This window comes from Uranotaenia lowii, chromosome 2, assembly GCF_029784155.1.
Source record: "Uranotaenia lowii strain MFRU-FL chromosome 2, ASM2978415v1, whole genome shotgun sequence".
NCBI lineage: Eukaryota > Metazoa > Arthropoda > Insecta > Diptera > Culicidae > Uranotaenia > Uranotaenia lowii.
Window position 1 is genome coordinate 250,203,603 of NC_073692.1, and position 20,636 is coordinate 250,224,238.

At 35.7% G+C, this 20,636-nt stretch overlaps 2 protein-coding genes across 3 annotated transcripts in view; both read right to left on the reverse strand.

Annotated features, from left to right (window-relative positions):
• Positions 1-14,716, reverse strand: part of LOC129743880 (probable serine/threonine-protein kinase DDB_G0277071) — a 329,957-nt gene extending 315,241 nt beyond the window's left edge. The window contains exon 1 of the mRNA XM_055736111.1: positions 14,710-14,716. The gene's annotated coding sequence lies outside the window, so the exon portion shown is untranslated. The remainder of the gene's footprint in view (positions 1-14,709) is intronic.
• The window catches only part of LOC129743881 (protein RCC2 homolog), a 69,744-nt gene that overhangs the window by 6,038 nt on the left and 43,070 nt on the right, over positions 1-20,636 (reverse strand). For both annotated transcript variants that reach the window (XM_055736113.1, XM_055736112.1), the window contains exon 5: positions 16,730-16,824. In XM_055736113.1, the coding sequence (XP_055592088.1) occupies positions 16,730-16,824 (95 nt within the window). The remainder of the gene's footprint in view (positions 1-16,729; positions 16,825-20,636) is intronic.

Genomic DNA, 20,636 nt, shown 5'->3' on the forward strand with positions numbered 1-20,636 from the left:
CATTTCCAAGTGTACAACAAAGAGATATGAATTCTTGATTTGACTTCAATTCATTTGTTTTTATATGATCAATGGTTTTTTTTAAATGAATGTAGTGACATGCGATACTTGAACAAATTTTAAGAGACTTTTCGAATTTCTTATCTCATTCTTCAAGAGAGTTTTGAACTCTGGGTTCCGGTGATAATTTAGATTCCAATTCAAAGTTGATTGACGAGATCCTAGTAGTTTTTAAATTTCACAACTTTTGATTTTCTTACCACACATATTTTGAACGTTTGTATTCTTGCAAATTAAAATAATAATTCCTAATTTTTTTATTTTGGGGTGAATCCCGGGTCTTGGAACCAAAATTAAATTTTGATTTCTTTTTGTTGATTTTCCCGGTTTTGGGTCTGAATTCCCGGTTTTTTCCCGGTTTTCCCGGTTCGATTTTCAATTCCCGGTTTTTTCCCGGTTTTCCCGGTTTTCCCGGTTCTGTGGCCACCCTGCATTCGCCATAAAGTCATTTGGCATAATTTCATCTTTTCGTGTGGTAACGTTGAAATAAACTTTTCGGACAAAACAATGAGTTGTCTGCTTTTTTGATGGAAAACTTATATAGTTAAAGCAGACATTCAAAAAAATTGCCTCGCTGAGTATGGCAACCCTAGGCTATGGGATCACCCCTAGCTTTCACGTAAGTCTAGGAGTTATAAATATTTGATGGTGCATTCTAATCATACGTTTTGCACAAGATTTCAACATTCTACACGTTTCCTAGCCAATTTATTGCAACTTTAAGTTTTATTTTTTCTCAACTTCACGAGCGTTTACTGCAAAAACGTACAAGTGGATTTCCAAAACTAATAAATCACGTTGAAGCTTGAACCACTGAGCATACTGACTGGACACTCGATTTCGTTTTCTGGATAATTTTTCCAACAGTACACAATCGATTTGAAGAAATGCTTCCCAGTTAGGAAAGGCCACCTAATTTTAAAAATAAAACAGGCAATTTCTACGATAAAATCGGGCTAATCAGGACCATTTTTCTTACTACAGGGCATTAATTGTCAAATTTTTCAGGTTCGCCACCTGCCGTCGGTATTGCGAACCTGCAAAATCTGATAATAAGAAATTAGACAGAAAATCGTTGATTTTTTGTTCTAAGTGGTCAGTGCTTGAACTAAGTACAACAAATTGGTGTTTGCGCTATTTGTCTCCACGCGCTTGTATTTGAACACAACAAGCATATATTTGATGTGATTTAAATGTTTCCATACAAAAAATATTTTCAACAAATTATTGGAAACACGCAAAACACATAAAATATATGTTTGTTGTGTTAAAATATAATCGCGTGGAGACAAATGGCGCAGATAACAATTTGTCGTACTTAGTTCAAGCTTCAACGTGATTTATTAGTTTTGGAAATCCACTTCCACTAAAGAAGTTAGAAATTTTATCTCACTTTTAGGGAAATTAATCAGAAAAAAATAATTTTTTATTATAGAGCTGATTTTACTAACAAACTTTACCGAAGACACCAGAGGTGCAAAAAGATCCCTAATGTAGCATGCAGCGCACGACTTTTAGCCGATTCTAACAGCCCGAACAAACAAGTTCCTCCAAGTTTTCGCGGAAATGTACCACTGCAGAATAAACCAGCAGCTGCGGGAGCTTCGCAAACCCAAACACCAAATGTGATGCCAGAATCAACTACTCAGTCTGGACTCTTTAAGTTACTGGCATTTTGAACGAATTTTTTCGTGTTTCAATGTATCAGAACCCATGAAAGACATTGCTTTTGCAATGCTTCCTGTAGTAAAGACATTTTAAAGCAATTGATGCAAACTTGGCCCCTCCTTTCAGTGTTTGTATCTCTCGATGGCTTATTTAAGCTGAGAGGTCGGAGGTGTGCTACAGTGGAATTGTCGTTGTCTTATTCCAAAATTGGATTCAATGAATTATTTACGTTATAAAACAAATTGTGATATCTTTGCATTGTCCTAAACTTGGCTATCTTCTCAATCTAACATCTCATTCCACAGTTTTAATCTTATCCGTCTTGATCGTGACGATTCTTATGGAGGGGTGCTTTTGAGGATCAATTAGTGCCACTCTTTTTATAGAATTAACCTTCCTTTATCGGGCGGAATTGAAACTGTTTCATATCATACAACTGTAAGAGGTAAGGACTTATGTGTTGTCAGTTTGTATTGGCCTCAGAGAGTTGCAGTGGATCGACGTCACCTAGAGGACCTGTGCTCAATGCGTCCTGAGCCAAGGTTAATCCTTGGTGACTTCAATTCACATGGAACTGTCTGGGGAAAACAAATTGACGATAGTCGTTCTACTCTTATCTATGACGTTTGCGACAGTTTCATTTTAACAATTTTGAACACGGATACCTAAACCTCCTGCAAGACCAAGTGCAATTAACCCCTCACTCTGCTCAAATTCACTATCATTTGATTGCCAGTGAAAGGTAGTTCATGATCCGAATGGTACTGATCACCTACCTATCGAAATTACTATCACCAATGGGGTCAGCTCTTTAAACACAATAAATATGACATATGACCTTACAAGACACATCGACTGGAAAAAGAACTTAGACACAATTAAAACAGCCATCGACTCTATGCACGTTTTACCTCCTTTGGAGGAGTACCACTTTCTTTCTCGTTTGATACACGATAGTGCAGTTGGCGCTCAAACAAATCCCACCCCAGAATCATCTGTACGTCAAAGGCCTCCTAATCCATAGTGGGACCCCCAGTGTCCCAAGCTTTATAAGGACAAATCAACAGCATTTAAAGACTTTCGAAAATATGGAACTCTTGTCCATTTTGAAGCTTACGTTTCCTTTGTAAATCAGTTCAAAAAGTTAATCAAAGGAAAGAAAAAGGCGTATTGGAAGAATTTTGTGGGTGGTCTATCACGAGAAACATCCTTGAGTACCTTGTGGAAAGTGGCACGAAGCATGCGTAATCGATCATCTGCGAATGAAAGTGAGGAATATTCACATAGGTGGATATTTAACTTCGGACGGAAAGTCTGTCCAGATTCTACACCTGTGCAAAAAATAATCCGGAACATGACTCCAGATAGGTGTGGTCTGGACTCCTGCTTTTAGATGGTCGAATTCTCACTTGCCCTTCTCTCTTGCAACAATTCAGCTTCGGGTATTGATAAAATCAAATTTAACTTGTTGAAAAACGTTCCGGATGCTGCAAAATTTCGCATGTTAAATTTATCTAATCAATTCTTGGAGCATAACATTGTTCCCAAGATTGGAGACAAGTGAGAGTTATTGCTATCCAAAAGCCCGGAAAACCAGCGTCTGATCAAAACTCGTACCGTCCAATAGCGATGTTGTCTTGTATACACAAATTTATGGAGAAAATGATTTTGTTCCGATTGGATAAGTGGGTGGAAACAAATGGTCTCCTTTCAGATACTCAATTCGGGTTTCGAAAGGGCAAAGGGACAAACGATTGTCTTGCTTTGCTGTCTTCGGGGATATAAATGGCGTACGCCAAACGTGTGCAAATGGCTTCAGTGTTTCTTGAAATAAAGGGAGCTTTAGATGCAGTCTCAATAGAGGTTTTGTCAGACAAGTTGCACTCCCGGGGTCTGCCTCCTCTATTGAACAACATCTTATACAGCTTGCTTTGTGAGAAACATTTGAACTTTGCTCACGGAGATTTTGCAGTTAGAAGAACATCTTACATGGGTCTCCCACAGGGTTCATGTTTAAGTCCACTTTTGTACAACTTTTACGTAAGTGACATCGACAGCTGTCAACTGGCAGATGACGGCGTGGTGTCTGTCACAGGATCTACAGAGTCTCATCTGCATAGACCTTTACACGATACTTTAGACAGATTGTCTTCCTGGGTGGGGCTTGGGATTGAGTTTTCCCCTCAGAAAACGGAGATGGTTGTTTTCTCTAAGAAACTCTGCTAAGAGACATGCTCAACCTAAGCTTCAATTCCTAGGCAGAACGATCACTCAATTTTCTATCAGTGTAAAAAGCTTGAACTGAAATGACTGACGTTTGAGTTGAAGATGCGGATCTTAGTTCGTAGAGAGATCTGGCGTGAGCGCCAGATGTTTCGGAGACTCGCAAACGCAAATCGGGCTTTTCTGATCCGGGTTTCGATATCCTTCTTGGTACCTTGGTACCAGCCATGTAACACAAAAACACTGTTCATGCTAAGCACGTACTTGAATTGGTATGTAAGCAAAAAGTACGATGTTTTTTTTTTTCAAAATTATTTAAAATAAAATGCTCCCATTTTCATTTCTAAATTCGTTTCAATTGTGTATTTGGGCCGAAGTAATAATTTTTAGAGAAAACATTTTTTTTTTGTAACAGAGAAATGTTGAACGTTTGAACATGCTCTAGTGTTCCTTGAATGAAAATTCTTTCGGAAAATGAATTCCCTCACTTTTGGTCAATAAAAATCAGTTCATTTCACTGATACCTTTCACTTATGAACACGTCAGTCCTATCTTATCTAATTTAAAGAAAAGGCTTCCGATCAGTTACTGTGTCGGATCGGATTTTTTTTATCTCCTTTTTCAGTTAAGTGCATTTTTACATGTTCAACTAAATGTTTCCGATCTACCTCTGTAGAAAACATCTTATTCATATTTCTGTTATCAATATGATTCAAAAATAACCTTGTAGGCAAAATGGGTTAAAAAATTGTATGTAAATTCTTTACTTTCAGTTTTTTTTAATTGTCCGCAAAGTGTCATACCATTATTTCATTAGCATCAGAACTAAATTTATATTTTTTAGACAACAAATGCTATATGGACAATAAATATGGAAGTATTTTTGCAAATCTTTCAATTGCTTATACCTTGCATTGGTATCTTACTTGCAGATGCTTTTTCCTGCAGCTCACTTACCCAATATTTGTTGACCGATCACGTTCTTCGCCGGATCTGGTCAAATTAACTTGTTTTGTAGGTGTGCAGTGCACACTATTCCGACATACAAAAGAAGTTCCGGCGGGCCACAAAATCGCCCCAGCTGGGGAACTACGCTACGCGAATTTTGAAGCATTGTGACGTCACGCAAATTCTAATGTTTTCCAGTTCATGATTTCCTTATACGTCACAAATTTCGAAAATTGGGGATCTCTTAAAACTTTTTGAGAGGAATTAAATCCATTTTTAAGAATGAAAATCGATTCAGAAGGTTGGGAGTTGCATCCGGGTAAAGAATGCGTTGTGACGTCACGAAACTTGATTTACTTTTTTACGGAAACTTTCATGACTTCTTACTTCAATACTATTATAGTATTTCTTCAAAACAAGTTTTACATAACAATGCTCTTCAATAGATGAATTCAGTTATCAAGTTTTGTACGAAATTAAGAATCATATTTTTTTCGTATAAACGCGGTTATTTTTTAACCTTTGGCGTGTGATGTAGCTCAGTTGGCAAGTCAGTTGCTTCCTGAGCCGATGTCCGTGAGTTCGAGCCCAAGAGTAAACATCGATCACAGTTGTACCGAATAAGTTTTTCAATGACTGGCCGCCAACTGCATTGCCAGCCTATCCGCTAGACTACATCAGTGCTTATTATTCTAAATCTAATATCATCCTTAAAAAATGGCCTTTTAACAATCATTTTGCAATAAATGCAAAAGCTGATTTTTTCACAAAGTTATGTTTCAAATAAAGAATAATTGATAAAATCAGATTATTTTCATACTAAAGTTGTTAAATTTCAACGACAACATACCCAGACAACCAGAAGTCGTATTTTCTCTTACAGATTACATCGTATAGAATGTTATTCATACTCATTTTCGTATATCTGCACCTACAATATGCGATCCATGCATATTCTTTATCGTATTTAAAAGCATTGCAAGATTTTATTACGACAAGAAGAGAGACTCGTATTTATGTACATATGAACTCGACCTTTGTGTACGACAATTCGCAAAAAATCCGTGAAACGACCGATATACGGTGATCAGCCGTGGCTGAGAGATTTTGTCGTGCTATGCATAAATTAATTCGAAATAAAAAAACGTATATAACTGAATTGATTTGTAATAATGTGCATGCAATCGTATACCTTTGCAAATTAATTCGCATGTCTGATTTTCGTAAAACTTATTTGCTGGCATTCGTAAAAGAATACAAAAAGTTCAATAAAATCGTTTATAATAATGGGACATCGATGATTGGAATCGTATTAAAGGAGGCTTCTAAATGTTGGTCTATTTTTAGATCATCGATGACGTGTTCTACGATTTAAAAGATTTAAGTTATAGAAATATACGATTTGCTTTTGGTTTAATGCCTTTGAAGCAAACCCCTTTGAATTTATATATTCCAGGTAGCGTCGAGGAACCATCATGTGCTGCAGATCGTATGGTCAGGGAATCAAGTCCAGGTACTAACAATAACTTCATGAACGTTGAAAAAAATCAGCAATCAGCCAAATAACAAATATGTACGATATAAACTTGAATTTGACAGCAAAAAACGCATTTCTTTGAAATAATCTTATTTTTATTATTTTTGGGGATGAATAAACCAATTGGTTTAAAGTACAAAAAAAAAATTAATAATCTTATTTTTATTCAACTGACGGAAAATGAGAGCCCTGCACTCAAGTCGCAAAAGACGACCAAATAAGTCTCAAACTTTCCATGTTGTTACGAAAAATGTCGTATAATACAACCTCAATCATCTGATGTAAATTGTCATAGTATATTCCAAAAAGAATCAAGGTAGTCGTAAATTTTTTTTTTCTTTCGATTATAGTCGTTTTACCATCTTTATGGCATTCGCGACTTTATCAACGTTGCAGTTGGCGGATCGTTATTGAAAAACTATCCGGTACAACTGTGTTCGATGTTTACTCTTGGGCTCGAACTCGCGGACATCGGCTCAGGAGACAACAGACTTGCCAACTGAGCTATATCACAAGCCCGGTAGTCGTAAATGATGCGCATGACAAGTCGTGCAAATCGTAATTTAATACAATCCAAATCAAGAATATGTTTGCTAATGTACCTATATGGCCTCCAAAATGATACGTATATACTGGTTTTGCTGCATTATATACGATATGTTTACACGTATATTTGCACGTATATTTGTGTTGCAAATTCAAAATACCCACCAAATGGTTGTCTGGGTACGCCATTCCATGAAAAGTTAACTGAATAAGATATTGATGGAAAATAAAGCTTAAGAAACAACTTATTTAATGCTGTACAAATTTTTTTGGGGCGTTTAAACAGCTGTGGAAAGCTGACGCTGAAAACAACTTATCTAATGCTGCACCAATTATTTTTGAATACACGCTCATTTATCTTTAACCATTTATGGTTCTTGAATAACCATTTTATGGGTTTGGCTTCAAAACCGCCAATATGGTTTTTTTTTAATAATTTTTCAAGAATTTTTTTAACCATTTTAATAGTTCTCGATAGCTAACCACAAAATGCTTAGAAAATTTCACCGCCATTTTGAAAGTGATAGATTCTGAAGACGGTTGCGGTTTCCAAGAGGAAACATACTTCATCATTTATCGCTAAATAGCGCAAATCAAATTCACAAGGCGAACTGAACTACTGAAGGTAAGTTTCCGATAATAATATTATAATAAACATTATATTATGTTATACTGGTAATCGAAATTTCAACTATATTCTATTTTTTCCTCCCCAACAGGATGCCGAAATCTAAGGGATCCTCGATAATCGGGAGCTTGGAGAGTCGTTTTCCGTACTGCCCGGAAGAAGCTGAAGCACCCAAAATAACACCCAACAACCGACCGTTGCACTACGGGACAGCCCCATACAATGAGGCGGCAAAAAGTATAATTTTACTATTTATGAACTTTTTTGAAGATGAAATGAGTTGTTTACATTCGAAACCCATTATAAACTATTTTCGGCTTTGGTTTTACATGTGTGCTCAGAAAGGACAATCAAATTGGAACATTAACTCGTAAAAATGCATAGTGTGGTTTTGAAACAATAATTGTTTAAATAAACTTATTTCGGAAACGCGTGCATATTTTTAAGTTCTGTGTTCACAAAAAATATGGGAGAGATTAAAGCAAAACCACTCAGGGTATTTTTGTTCAAGATTATTCAGTTTTGTATGAAGAATTAAAGAGTACACGCAAAAAAAATGCAGTATTAAAATTTTAAAATTTTTGGGAAATAAGTAGTTTTTAAAAAATCTCAGTTATTTCTACAGATATCAAAATTCTATCATAGCTTTTGGTCACAATCAATTACAATCATCTTCCTGCACGTTATGAACAATGTTTGGTTAATGATGTTAAACATAAAACAAACTATTTTTCTAAAATGGTTAAAAATTACCCATTTTTTGTTTTTATTATAACTTTGAAGGATGCAAATATATGCAACTATTTTTTCTTGCATTCGAATCATTAGACTCTTAGCTATGTTTAAAAGTCAAAAAAAGGTTGGGGAAACGTAAGGCTTTTTTCTTAGAGACCAAAATGTTTATACCTTTTGAGTAAATCATAAAATTACTCATTTTTTACACTTTTTTGTTAACCGTGTAAAAATGAAAAATATTTAGAAAAAAAGCTTAGAGAATAAGCTTTCTAACGATGTGTTGGGAACTGGTGTAGCATTTCATTTAAAGGAGAAAAAATGATTTGAATACTATTGGATCAAAAGTATATTTTTCAAAATTTTCTAAGTCTGATGTCTGTGAAACGATAAGTGCTTATGATAATGATCTGAAAAATTGGGGACATCTTAGTTAAATATAAAGCTACATACTGGTATATGACAAATATCATAACGATGAAGTTATTTTTTGACTTTTTGCCTTTTTGCCCATAGTGCGTTGTGGAACCCTTATATTCCTTCGCAGACGAAACATTCTGGTCTAGATTTGCTGCAACAGGAACCTCCCAGCTGAAATTTTGAAAAACACAACACAACAACTGATGAATTATCCGAAACACTCCGGATATGAATTCTATCACAACAACTCTACCATGTACTAGGTGACACTGGCAGGGGCAGGTATGTAAATTTTTCCTCTTTTTCAACTTTCAGTTTCTTTAATTGTAAACATTTACAGGTTTACCTAAGAATCGATCCAGAAACGTACAATCGATATGGCACCATATCCACAGGAACGCCCCAAAATGGAGGCACAAAAGTCGGCACAGATTCGTTCGTACTCCCGATGACGGAATTTACAATCGCAATTTCATCGTAGGAATTCTTCCGGTAGTTGATTGTAATGTAAGTACCTTATCGCAAGTAACGATATTTTTTTTCTACTAGATTCCGAATTCAATTCTTATTTTGAGCTTTGAAATCGCATTTCAATTTCAAATTTTGAATAAGATTCCGCTTCTTTAATTTAGATTGACTCTTCTTGATACTACAACATTAATTCTGTATATTAATCTTAGTGCAAATTGTCATGTTCATTCGTTGCTTAGTAATTATTTACGTTTTTTCGTCCACAGGATCTGCGAACAATCTAAACCTGCCACGACTGCTCCTTTTACGGTACTCTCGGTTCATGTTGCCGAACACCATCCTACGGAAACGGAAACGGCAACGGCAACTGCACAATTTTGAGGAATGCTGCATTCAATCCACACTGCAACGAGACGGATCTGGACAGCTACCTGCGAAACGTGCACGTGCACGTGCATTAATACAATACGGCCGAATGTTCAATCTGTTTTGAAACGGTTCCCCGGCACTGCACCTGAGAAGCGGCACATATAATGTCGGAACGTATTTCCAACTTCCTTTCTTCGAAAATGTCTTCCCAGTTTCGGTAGAACATTAAATGTTAAGATTAAACTTTTTTTTAAACAGATTACCATATATTCTCTGTAAAATATATTTTAATATAGTGTACTGGTTTTAATAAAAAAGAATACTAAAAAACCGGAGATTTAATTGAAAATGTTCCTAAAAATTCTTCCAAATCTGAAAATTACAAAGCAGCTCGTAAACACAAAGCTGCTCTTTTAAAAAACGGTTAAAGAATAACCTTTTTTCAACTTCTCCGCTAGAATCCCATTCGGTTGAAAAATAACCATATTCGAACTTCTTCCATAGAAGTAATTTTATGTATGTATGTATGTATGGATTTCGTTTATTGGCCGAGAGTGTTATACTCTATATCACCACTACGTATATAGGTATCGATGTTATTCAGATTTTCGATAACACGGTGTGTCTAATTAGTACAATTTTTAATTAAATTGTTAATCGAGCTTTTTCTAGAAATCCCAAGACTTCTTTTATTTTGTCTTCATCGAAGTTGTTAATCAATTCGAATAGATTGTTGTATCTTTCCCAATCGTAGTGATTTCTAACGTGATTGTACTGTATACAGTGGAATAGAGCATGTTCTGTTGTGAAGTTTTCTGAACATAGTTCACATAATTTTGTATCACGGATTCGAAAGAGTCCAAGATAGTATGGTGAATAGTCGTGTCCACTAAGTAGTCGATTTGCTGTACGTATTTGTTTGTTATTCATTTCTGAATTCCAGTACCATGGCTTTAGATCAAAATTGTTTTGAAATTTGAAAAATTTCAGTCCTTTGTGATTTTCTGTCGCAATATCTTGATACCATTTGTTAGTAGTGTTGATGAAATCCTTTTTGTAGTTTCTAAATGCATCATCCAACCGCAATTTATTTTCTAGAATAGCTGGGCATTCTAGTCCTAGTTTAGCTAGTTCATCAGCCTTTTCGTTTCCTGTTATTCCGATGTGTGACGGAAGCCATTGGATTGTAGCTTGTTTTTGCGTTGCTAGTGTGCAGATGTCGAGTGTAACTTTGTCGAATATTTTGTTTTTTAGATCTCTTTTGAGTATTTTACATGCTGCCTGTGAATCAGTGAATATGACCACTTTTCTTATGCCGTTGCCTCTTACTTGTTCTAATGCGACCCGTATTGCTAAGAGCTCAGCAGAAGCAATACTTACTTCATGAGCTAATGCTAGACTTATGCTCTCTTCCGAGGTAGCATCGAAAACTCCGAGTCCGCATTTATGGCCAGACTTGGAAGCATCCGTGAACCATTGTTCGTATAGGTGGTAGTTTGTTTTTATCATGTTTTGGGTAAGTGATTTAAGTACTATAGGAGATGTTATTTTCTTTTTTAGAGTTGACCCTATAATTTGTTCTTTAATCGTGAAATTTAGCATGTTACAAGATTTAGCCTGTAAGTATAGTATTTGAAATTCACTGTAGTTTTTAATGAATATTCTTTCAATGTACGTATACTGTGGTTCTGCTTTTAAGGAATTTATGTTCAGTGACTGTAATTGTTGTGCAATTAAGTCGTTTTTGTAAATGTGCAAAGCAATCCTTTTTTTTGTGAAAAAATCCCGTTTTAGTGATAGTGGGCCTTCGCCACTTAATGCTGCCAATGAGTTTATCGGTGTAGTTTTGGAACAGCCAGTTGCTATACGTAGGCCTTGCCTGTTCGTCGTTTCTAGCATGTCACTATATTTTTTTGCCGTGTTTCCATACAGAGTAGCGCCATAATTTAAATAGTTACCGAAAAGAGCTTTGTGGAACATTATCATAGCTTTTGGGGTTCCTCCATGCCTAATTCCTCCGATGATTTTCAACATGTTTAATCTGTCCATGAATGTTTTTTTAAGGTTTTTAACGTGTATTCCATATTTGAGTGTCTGGTCTAGTGTTATTCCCAGGTATTTATAGTTCCTTACAGTTTCTAACGTCTCTCCATTCAAAGTGAGCAAGAGCCTTTTATCCGAGTTTTTAAACAGCATAGCCTTAGTTTTGGAACAGTTTATTTTTAATCCAAGTTCCTCAGCCTTACTTGTGAAGTCATCAATCTCCGTTTGCATTTTCTGCATGGCAGTTTCGTACGATTTTGCCCGTACTATTTTCAGAAAGTCATCTGCGAATTGTAAAGTGATTACATTTCTATCCAGATTTGTGTTGTGAAGAGAAGAAGTGTAAATATTGAAAAGTACCGGTGATAAAACATCACCTTGTGGTACTCCGCAGCTGATTGTGTGTTCTACTTTTCCTTGGTCTGTACTTATTATCGTTTTTCTGTTGATCAGAAAATTATAAATCCACGTAACAGTGTCCCCTTTGAATCCATAGCTCTGCATCAAGTTTCTCAATTTGTCAACATTTACACTGTTAAATGCATTTGAGAAATCGAAGAAAACTCCAATAGTTACAAAACCTTCTCTTCTTGACGCCATAATAAAATTTGTGGCAAATGTCACACAGTGTTCTGTTGACATACCTTTTCTAAATCCGAATGAGTAATCTGACAGTATGTTGTTGTTTAAGCAGGTGAGGGTAATATCTTCAAGGACTGCTGCGTTTATAGTTTTAGTTAAAGTTGATAGAAGTGCTATGGGTCTACTAGATTCAATTTCTTCGGGAGGTTTATTTGGTTTCAATACTGGTATGATCTTTATCTCTTTCAGGTGTTTATCTAGATCAGCATTCCGCCACATTTGGTTTAATAGATCAAGTATTTTTGTGACAGTATTTAGGTCCATACATTTTAACATTCCATAACTCATGTTATCGGTTCCTGGTGAGGAACGAATAGATTTATTTTTTAAAAAACCTTTCCAGGATTCTAAACTTATTATTTTTGGTCTTGTATTTAAATCAGGTTGAAGTGGTGTTTTTATTTCTTGTTGACCAAAGTTTTTAAAAAGAAATCTTTCAGCAATATCTTTATCTTGTAATATGGGATTGTTTTTGGGATTTACCACAGGGTTAAATTTTAGTCTCTTCACTAAATTCCAGTTTTCTTTAACGTTGCGGGGATCTATGGAATTAGTAAGTTCCATTATTTTTTCTTTTATGTGTTTTATTTTTGCCTTTTTGAATTTAGCTGTTGTTTTTTTCCATTCTATTAGATTAGAAGTACTGCTACATCTGTTGTAGTCTCTTAATGCATTTTGTTTAGCTTCATATAGTTCAGAAAGCTCAGAGCTCCAGTAATATTTTGGAATAAATGTGTTCATTTTTTTATGTTTTCTACAAATTGCATTTGAAATTGTCGTAAGATCTTTGATTTCATCAAATTCATAGTGTTTGATTTGTGAAATTTCTTCGGTTATTTTTATTTTATCAAAATAATACCTTTTTTTTGTTTTGAAGTTCAATTGCAGTTGTGTTTTGATCATAAGGTGACCACTTCCACCAAAACTTTTATTAAAAACTTCCCATTTGGCATCGTTAAATATATTTGCAGTACACATCGACAGATCAATGGCGCTGGATCTTTGCCCAACAGCATGTGGTATAAATGTAAAATCGCCGTTGTTTAGTATTAACAAGTTAGAGTTAATAATGGAATCGTATATTAAATTTCCTTTACTATTAGTTTCCAGACAGCCCCAGAGTTCATTGTGGCTATTAAAATCTCCTCCCAAGAATATCTTGGAGTGTATTGAAAGTTCATTGAGTAAAACTGAAATTGCAGTTTCTAGTTCTTGTGTTGAAATTCGTGGGTTAATGTAAATTGTGACTAGTACCAGATTCAGTGTATGTATTTTAATTCCTAACGTTTCAAATTGAGTAGTCGAACTCAGTGTAAGTTTTTCGAATGTTAAATCCGAACGTAGGTAAATACCAACACCTCCAAAACCGTCGGTTCTAGGCGATAGTATTCGATGATAATCTTGGATGTTCCATCTATGTGTCATTAGTTGTTCAGGCTTTACCCAAATTTCCGATAACAGTGCAGCATCGTATTTTTCTGTAAATAGTTCATGAGCAAGTTCGTTCTTGTTTGTATACAGACTTTGTATGTTTGTTTGTAATATATTAAAATTGCTTTGCATCATGAACTATTTCCAGTCCACTCACCTGCTCTCTTTAGCTCTCCTATGATTTTTGCAGAAAGTTCTGCTCCAGGTGCTCCATGAGGCTTCAAAATTTCAATCAGTTTATAACTTACTTCTTCCATAGCTTTCTTCCATTCTGTTTGAGTTTGTTTCTTTACGTTTTCTTCTATTTGCTTCTTTAGTTTTTCTATCTCTTCCGTTCTATAATTGTTGTTTAAACCTGTTCCTCTAGTTTCTTCTTTTTCTTCTTCCATTTTCCTTTTTTTAACGAATTCCTTCGAAGATAGTCCAAGAATACTGGCTACTCCTGGTACTGTTTCCTGTCCTTGTTTCCTTTCCTTTCCCTTGTTTAAACGATGTTTGTTGACCTCATCTCGATGTAAAATTGTCTTCTGGTGGATACCTGGTGCTCTTGCTACAACATTTGAGAATGATTCGGCAGGCGTCGGATACTCTTCGGCACTTCTCAATACGTCAAAATGGTTTTCGGTAGGTATTATGTAGGACTGTTTAGCTTCTTGATATGTCATTCCTTTTTTGGCCATTTTAGCTTGTATATTGCTTTCTTTTTTCCAACGAGGGCAAATTTTGTCCGTCGTTTTATGTTCATTACTTTCACAATAATAACATTTGATTTTTTTGCAGGTTTTGTCCGTCGGATGCTCTTCTGAACAGCTGGCACATTTTTCAGTCTTAGACTTGCAATTTTTAGACAAATGATTATATTTTAAACATTTGTAACAAATCACGGGTTTTCTAATATAGGGTTCAACTCTGAAAATAACAGAAAAGATACTTAAATTAGTAGGTAATATGTTACTCCTAAATATCACTCCCACTTTATGAGTTGGTTCTTTTTGTTTGTCATCATTATAACGGTATAATCTAAATATTGAGTCAATTTCTACTTGACATTGGATACTACTTATCAGTTCTCCTTCATCCATATCAGTAGGGATTCCTGAAATCACTCCGGTCATAGTAATGAATTGTCGTGGAATGTAAGCTTTGTATCCTTGAAGTTCTAAGTTTTTGCATGAAGCCAATCGATTTGCGTCTTTCCAGTTACCAACATATACCGTAACTTTGTTCCTTCCAGTTTTGCTGATATCTTCAATCGATTTGTCAAATCCGTTTTGATGCAGTATTATCCCAACAGTTAAACGATTTATAACTTTTCTTTTCTCAACATCTACATTTTCCACTATGACTCTAAATGGTCGTCCATCTGATGATTTGTACTGGTAGTTCTTAAAAACCCTCGTTTCTTCTACCAATCTGGTGCTTGGTGGCTGGATGTTCCTTCCAATTTCAGCTGTTTCCGTGGTTTCCATATCATCGTTCTTCCTATTTTGCAGGTTAGGTAAACTTGCTGTTATTGATGCTGCTCCTTGAGGAGCAGCACCTTGCACACTCATTTTGACTTTTTAGTCACAATCCACTTTAAAATTTCTGGCACTTATGATTTTTGTACTCTACTTCACTAAACACGTTAAAATTAACACATATAGCGACAGTACAGACGAAAAAACTATTAAAATTAATCAAATATTTTCGTCAAGAATTAAAAAATTGGCCTTCCGTGTCGAAATGTAAACATCCAATCAAGTAATTTTTTGACTTCTCATGGAGAACTCATAAAATGGCATTTCCCGGGAAAAGGTCAAAAATGGTTATTTTTGAATAATAAATGGTTTAATTATTTCTAGCGTGTAATGAAAAATAAAAATCGGTTCTCCAGTTGAGGGGCGCTAGGAATGGGTCATATAAAAGTGCTTGGTAAAATATCTGAAATTATTTCCAATAAGTGTTAGTTTTTATAGTAATTTGTGTTACTTGCCCTGCTTAGCTCTTTCACACTTATTTCATCAACACTACTTAAATCTTATGATATTTTGACTTTATAATTTTGCTTACTCAGAAATTCAATTATCAAGAAGAATGTTTGTTAAATATTATTTTAAATTTTGTATTGTTTTGTTTGTGTAAATATTTAACTTTATAACTGTTGAATTCTGAAACCATTAATAAAAACATTTTAGTTGAAGATAGATTTTTTAGGGTTTAGCTAGCATAGGATATACTCCTAAAACGGTGTAACCAGTGGAGTATAAAATAAAAAATGTAAATGTTTGTATATAAAACTGAATAAAGAAACTAAACTAAACTAGACAAATATTCCCTCCTTATTTGAAGAGAAAAAAATAATAACTTTTGGAAGTTTCAGATCCGGGCTTTTCCACTGGTTTTTGTTTCAATTGTGAGCAAAAATTGCGGCGCTCATCTTTTATTTATCGTTCGCTGAAATTTTAGTTTAAAAAAAATGGCTAAACTGGTTGGCTGTGGCCTGGCTAAATTTTGCTGAAATCCGACCTAGGAAATTTTGTGTGCAAGTACACGGAATTCAGAAAGGATGGAAATTAGATTCGACTGAACTTTGGAATATTTTACGTCTTATTAACAAGCATGCGCTTTCTTACAAAATCAATTTTGGGATTAAATTGTGAACTGCAACTGCTGACACGTAATGTCAAGTAATCATCACACAATTTGACACTATTATATTGTAGAAACTTACTTTGGAAAAGGATTCTCAATTGAATTGCGGTAGAAATGTTGCTGAATCCTAATTGATTTTGAAAAAAAAAACATAATTCGCCTGAGAAAGAAGCGCTTAAAAATGTTCTGAACATGTTCAACTTTGAAACTTCATGAACCGCAGTTTTCACTTTCACTCAGACAAAAAGGAAACGTTAAATTCACTTCAGCATAATAAAGGCTACGGGTAGATGCTTCTTGTTCTTCTTATTTAGAAAGAGTTGCATAAATCTAAAATCAGCATTAAAGAACAATAATATTCATTCTTTCAAACATACCTTGGCACCATCTCATCTTTTTGCTCAGCGTGTCCAAGACGCCCGATTCCTCCAAAACCCCAGCTAAATGCTCTATTCTTTGAGTCGATTGCAACCTGAAAGAAAATAAAGTTAAAATACTAATTAAACAGACAAAGTATTCAATTCAATTGATTGCAATCGATTAACCCTAATATTTAAAAACCTCCTTCTCTGAGGCCGCACTTGTTCCAACTAGTGAACCTTCATATAAGAGAAGCGACATATGATCCCTCTTAAAATAAAATATGTGGCAACATCGCCGAAATCTTGGACAAAAAAATCCTCAGCACTGTTTTCTGGCTCAATGTTCAAGCTCTAAAGTGAACGCTCCTTCAATCCAACAAAACAACATGCCCGAAGGATCGCGATAAACGGTATGAATGACTTGAATTTCGTTGATAATCTGTTAGTTTTTTAACTAGGAACACGATTCACCAAAGCATTGAAAAAAATGGCACCTAATCATAAATTCATATGACCAGCTTTAAAATTATCTGTTTGAACTAAAACAACAATCACAATAGCTTCCTTGGGTGAGTTTTCAATAAGAAAGGTAAAAGCTCTGCGACAAAATGCTCGGATCCATGATGACATCTAGATATGGTGCTCTCACTTTGGCAAAAAGTAGGCGAGGGTTGGATGTGGAGGAGGGGGCGAAACGCAGCCGAAATTTGACAGCTGGCTGTTTGGCTGGCTGCTAGCTGGCTGGGATGCCAGGTGCTCTGATTTTTTGTAAAACACGAAGTTTTTCCAATCATCAAGATATTGCTTAGACAAAGATTTCGCCTTGATTTTTGCAAACATAATTCATAGAAGCAGCAGAAAGTCATCGAATCGGATGGTAACAAGGCGAGGTGTTAAATTCCATCGTCCGAGAAGCGACTGGCCCTCCTGCAGGAACATTCGATCTTCATCGAGATGAAGAAGCTGCTTTAGGAGGACCCCCGTCTGTTGCCATCGCTGCTCCAGAAGATCCAATCGAGTAATCCGGATCTGATGGGTAGCATTTGGGAAAACCAGATGAAGTTTTTGGCACTTTTGAACGAGGAACGATGAGCTGAAATAGGAAAATAGGCGCAACGTTAGGCGCCTGAGCAGCATGACGATAAGTCCGATGAGTGGGTTGGGGAATCAGTTCGATCCACTGCAGACTGTTGATTGTCCGGAATGGATTAGAGCCCCTGAAGGATTCTGCAGGTGATGCTGTCCAATTGCTAGTCATCCTCAAGTGCAGCAAAGCTCCAGCTCAGCGCTGCTCGTGGGTGGTGGTGAAGGTAGATTAACTGAATATGTTAATATAAAAAAGGCTTAAGCAGTATTTACATGGTGCTACAGTTATTTGAAAATGAAATTTCGAATCATAAAATCGTTTATCATTTAAACATGAAAATTATCAATAGCAGAATTTATAGCATTCCTTTAGCAGAACCGATTTACTTTTATTTTCATTCAACACTGGCGGAATGGCGATTTGGCATATGAGATCACTATACACCAGAACACATTTAATGTGTTGGTCTCAGAGGTGCCAGGTTGTTTTGTCAAAGATCAGGACACCGCGATAAAAAAAATCAGGATTTTTCAGGACACCCCTAAATTGATGAAAATAACACGCAGCTCTGCTTAAATTGCATAACTTAAGGCGAAATACAGGTGCTGAAGACGCCTCAAATTTTGCAACTGAAGCTAGAAGAATCTTGGCTGGCCTTCAGTTAATATCGAAAAACACAATTTAAATATCATTTGAACCAAAATCATCATCAGATAAACTGGTTAAACTATTTTATTAAAGATTGTTTGATTTTTTCATCATTTAACAATATATTAAGTAATAATTTAGATATTTTCTATAAATCAGGACAAATCAGGACATTTAAAGGGTCATTTTTCAAAAATCAGGACAATTCAAGCAATTTTGAAAAATCAGGACGGCCTCTCGAAAATCAGGACAAATACTGATAAATCAGGACACCTGACACCCCTGGTTGGTCTACTTATTTCCATAATGTGTGAAATTTGACACACTAATGTGTGAAGTAATTTGTCAGTGTGTTTTCAAATTCACATAAAATCAACGTTGCCACAAATTCATTTGAATCGTTTGTGTATCTCATTCTTGCCCGTAAGGCCGATGACATAGTAAGTGCGATGCGATGAGAACCGGCGAATGCGATTCAATGCGGCGAACCACATTTGATGAAAATGTATGTGAATCGCTTAAACCTGACATACTCAACGCGGCGAAGCAGATGTCAATTTGTTCCGCCGCTCGAGTTCGCATTGGCCGCGTTCGCCAATTCGCATCGCATCGCTCTCACTATGTCATCGGCCTAAGAGTATATTTCACGCGAACACAAACGATTGCTGGCGAAAACAGCAACAGCAACAAAAAAAAAAACATTTCCACCCCGGCAGAGGGTGGTGGTTTGTACAAAATATTTCGATCCCGACCGATTTTACTCAAACCGTTTGGCCGCTCATACAAGCAGTGACATACACGATGCAAATCGTGTTCACAGCGACAAAATTTCATCGAATTTCATCGCATTTGTACCTATGTGTACAGTCTGTGGCCCGCTTAATGTATGTAGTAAGGCTATGATCGTTTAGTATAAGGGCACTTTATTTTGGTGATATCTACGTTAATAGACCTCGGATATGCAAAACTTTAGTAGCGTTGTGTTGGTTATGAAAAGGACTATCTTGCCTATTTTTGATAGATTTTTAAGTTAACGTTTGTTTGAGATATTCACGACGCAAAAAGACATGTTAAAAATAATTTTGCACAAATTTGCTCCTTTTACGCATTTTGCGCCTCGAAAATTCTTCATTGTTGACTTGAAAGCTCATAAGTTGTTGGTTTTTTCTGCTTTTTTTTGACCAAATGGTTAGAAGTATAAGGATACTCACGAAGTTCAAACCAAGCATCTTAGTGGAACCCTTGATCTTAAATATGGTAAAAAGTCTTTGGTTATTGGGGATAACTGAATGCAGACTCCTTAAATAATGCAAAAAATCCATTTTTGGCAGGCAAAAAGTTTTGCCTGACTAGTAGACACCAAGTAAATAACTAATAATGATCAGTTACAAAGATTGTAATCTGTGCAACCGGTTTTTACGCAATATGACAGATGTGTTCTGAAGGACAAAAAAAAAATGTTAAAACCGGATTTAAGAGACCAAATTCTTCGAGATGCCTAAGGCTATGATCATTTAGTATCCGGGCACTTCATTTTGGTGATAGCTAGGTTACTAGAGCTCGGATATGAAAAACTTTAGCAGCGTTATGTTGGTTATGAAAAGGACTATCTTGCCTATTTTTTTCACATTTTTACGTTAACGTGTGTTTGAGATATTTACGGTGCAAAAAGCCATAGTAAAAATAATTTTGCACAAATTTGCTCCTTTTACGCACTTTGCGCCTCGGAAATTGATTATTTTTGACTTGAAAACTCATGAACTGTTTATTTTTTCTGAATTTTTTTTTGGTCCAGATGGTTGAGAAGTATAAGGAGCCCCTCTAGGATGCTTACGAAATTCAAACCAAGCATCGGAGTGGAACCCTTGATCTCAACTATAGGAACAAATTTATGGTTATTGGGGACAACTGAATGCAGACCTCTTAACTATGCAGTAAATCCGTTTCCGACAGGCAAAAAGTGTTGCCTGTCAAGTGGACACCCGGGAATTAACTAAAAATATGCAGTTCCATGGATCGCAATCTGTGCAACCGGGTTTTACGCAATGTGACAGATGTGTTCTGATGGACCAAGAAATTTATGTTAAACCCGAATTTAAGAGGTCATATTCTTCGAGATGCCTACTCATGAAAAGGTTCCAACCAGATTCCAATTGATTTTTAGAGATGAATTTTTGTAAAATATCA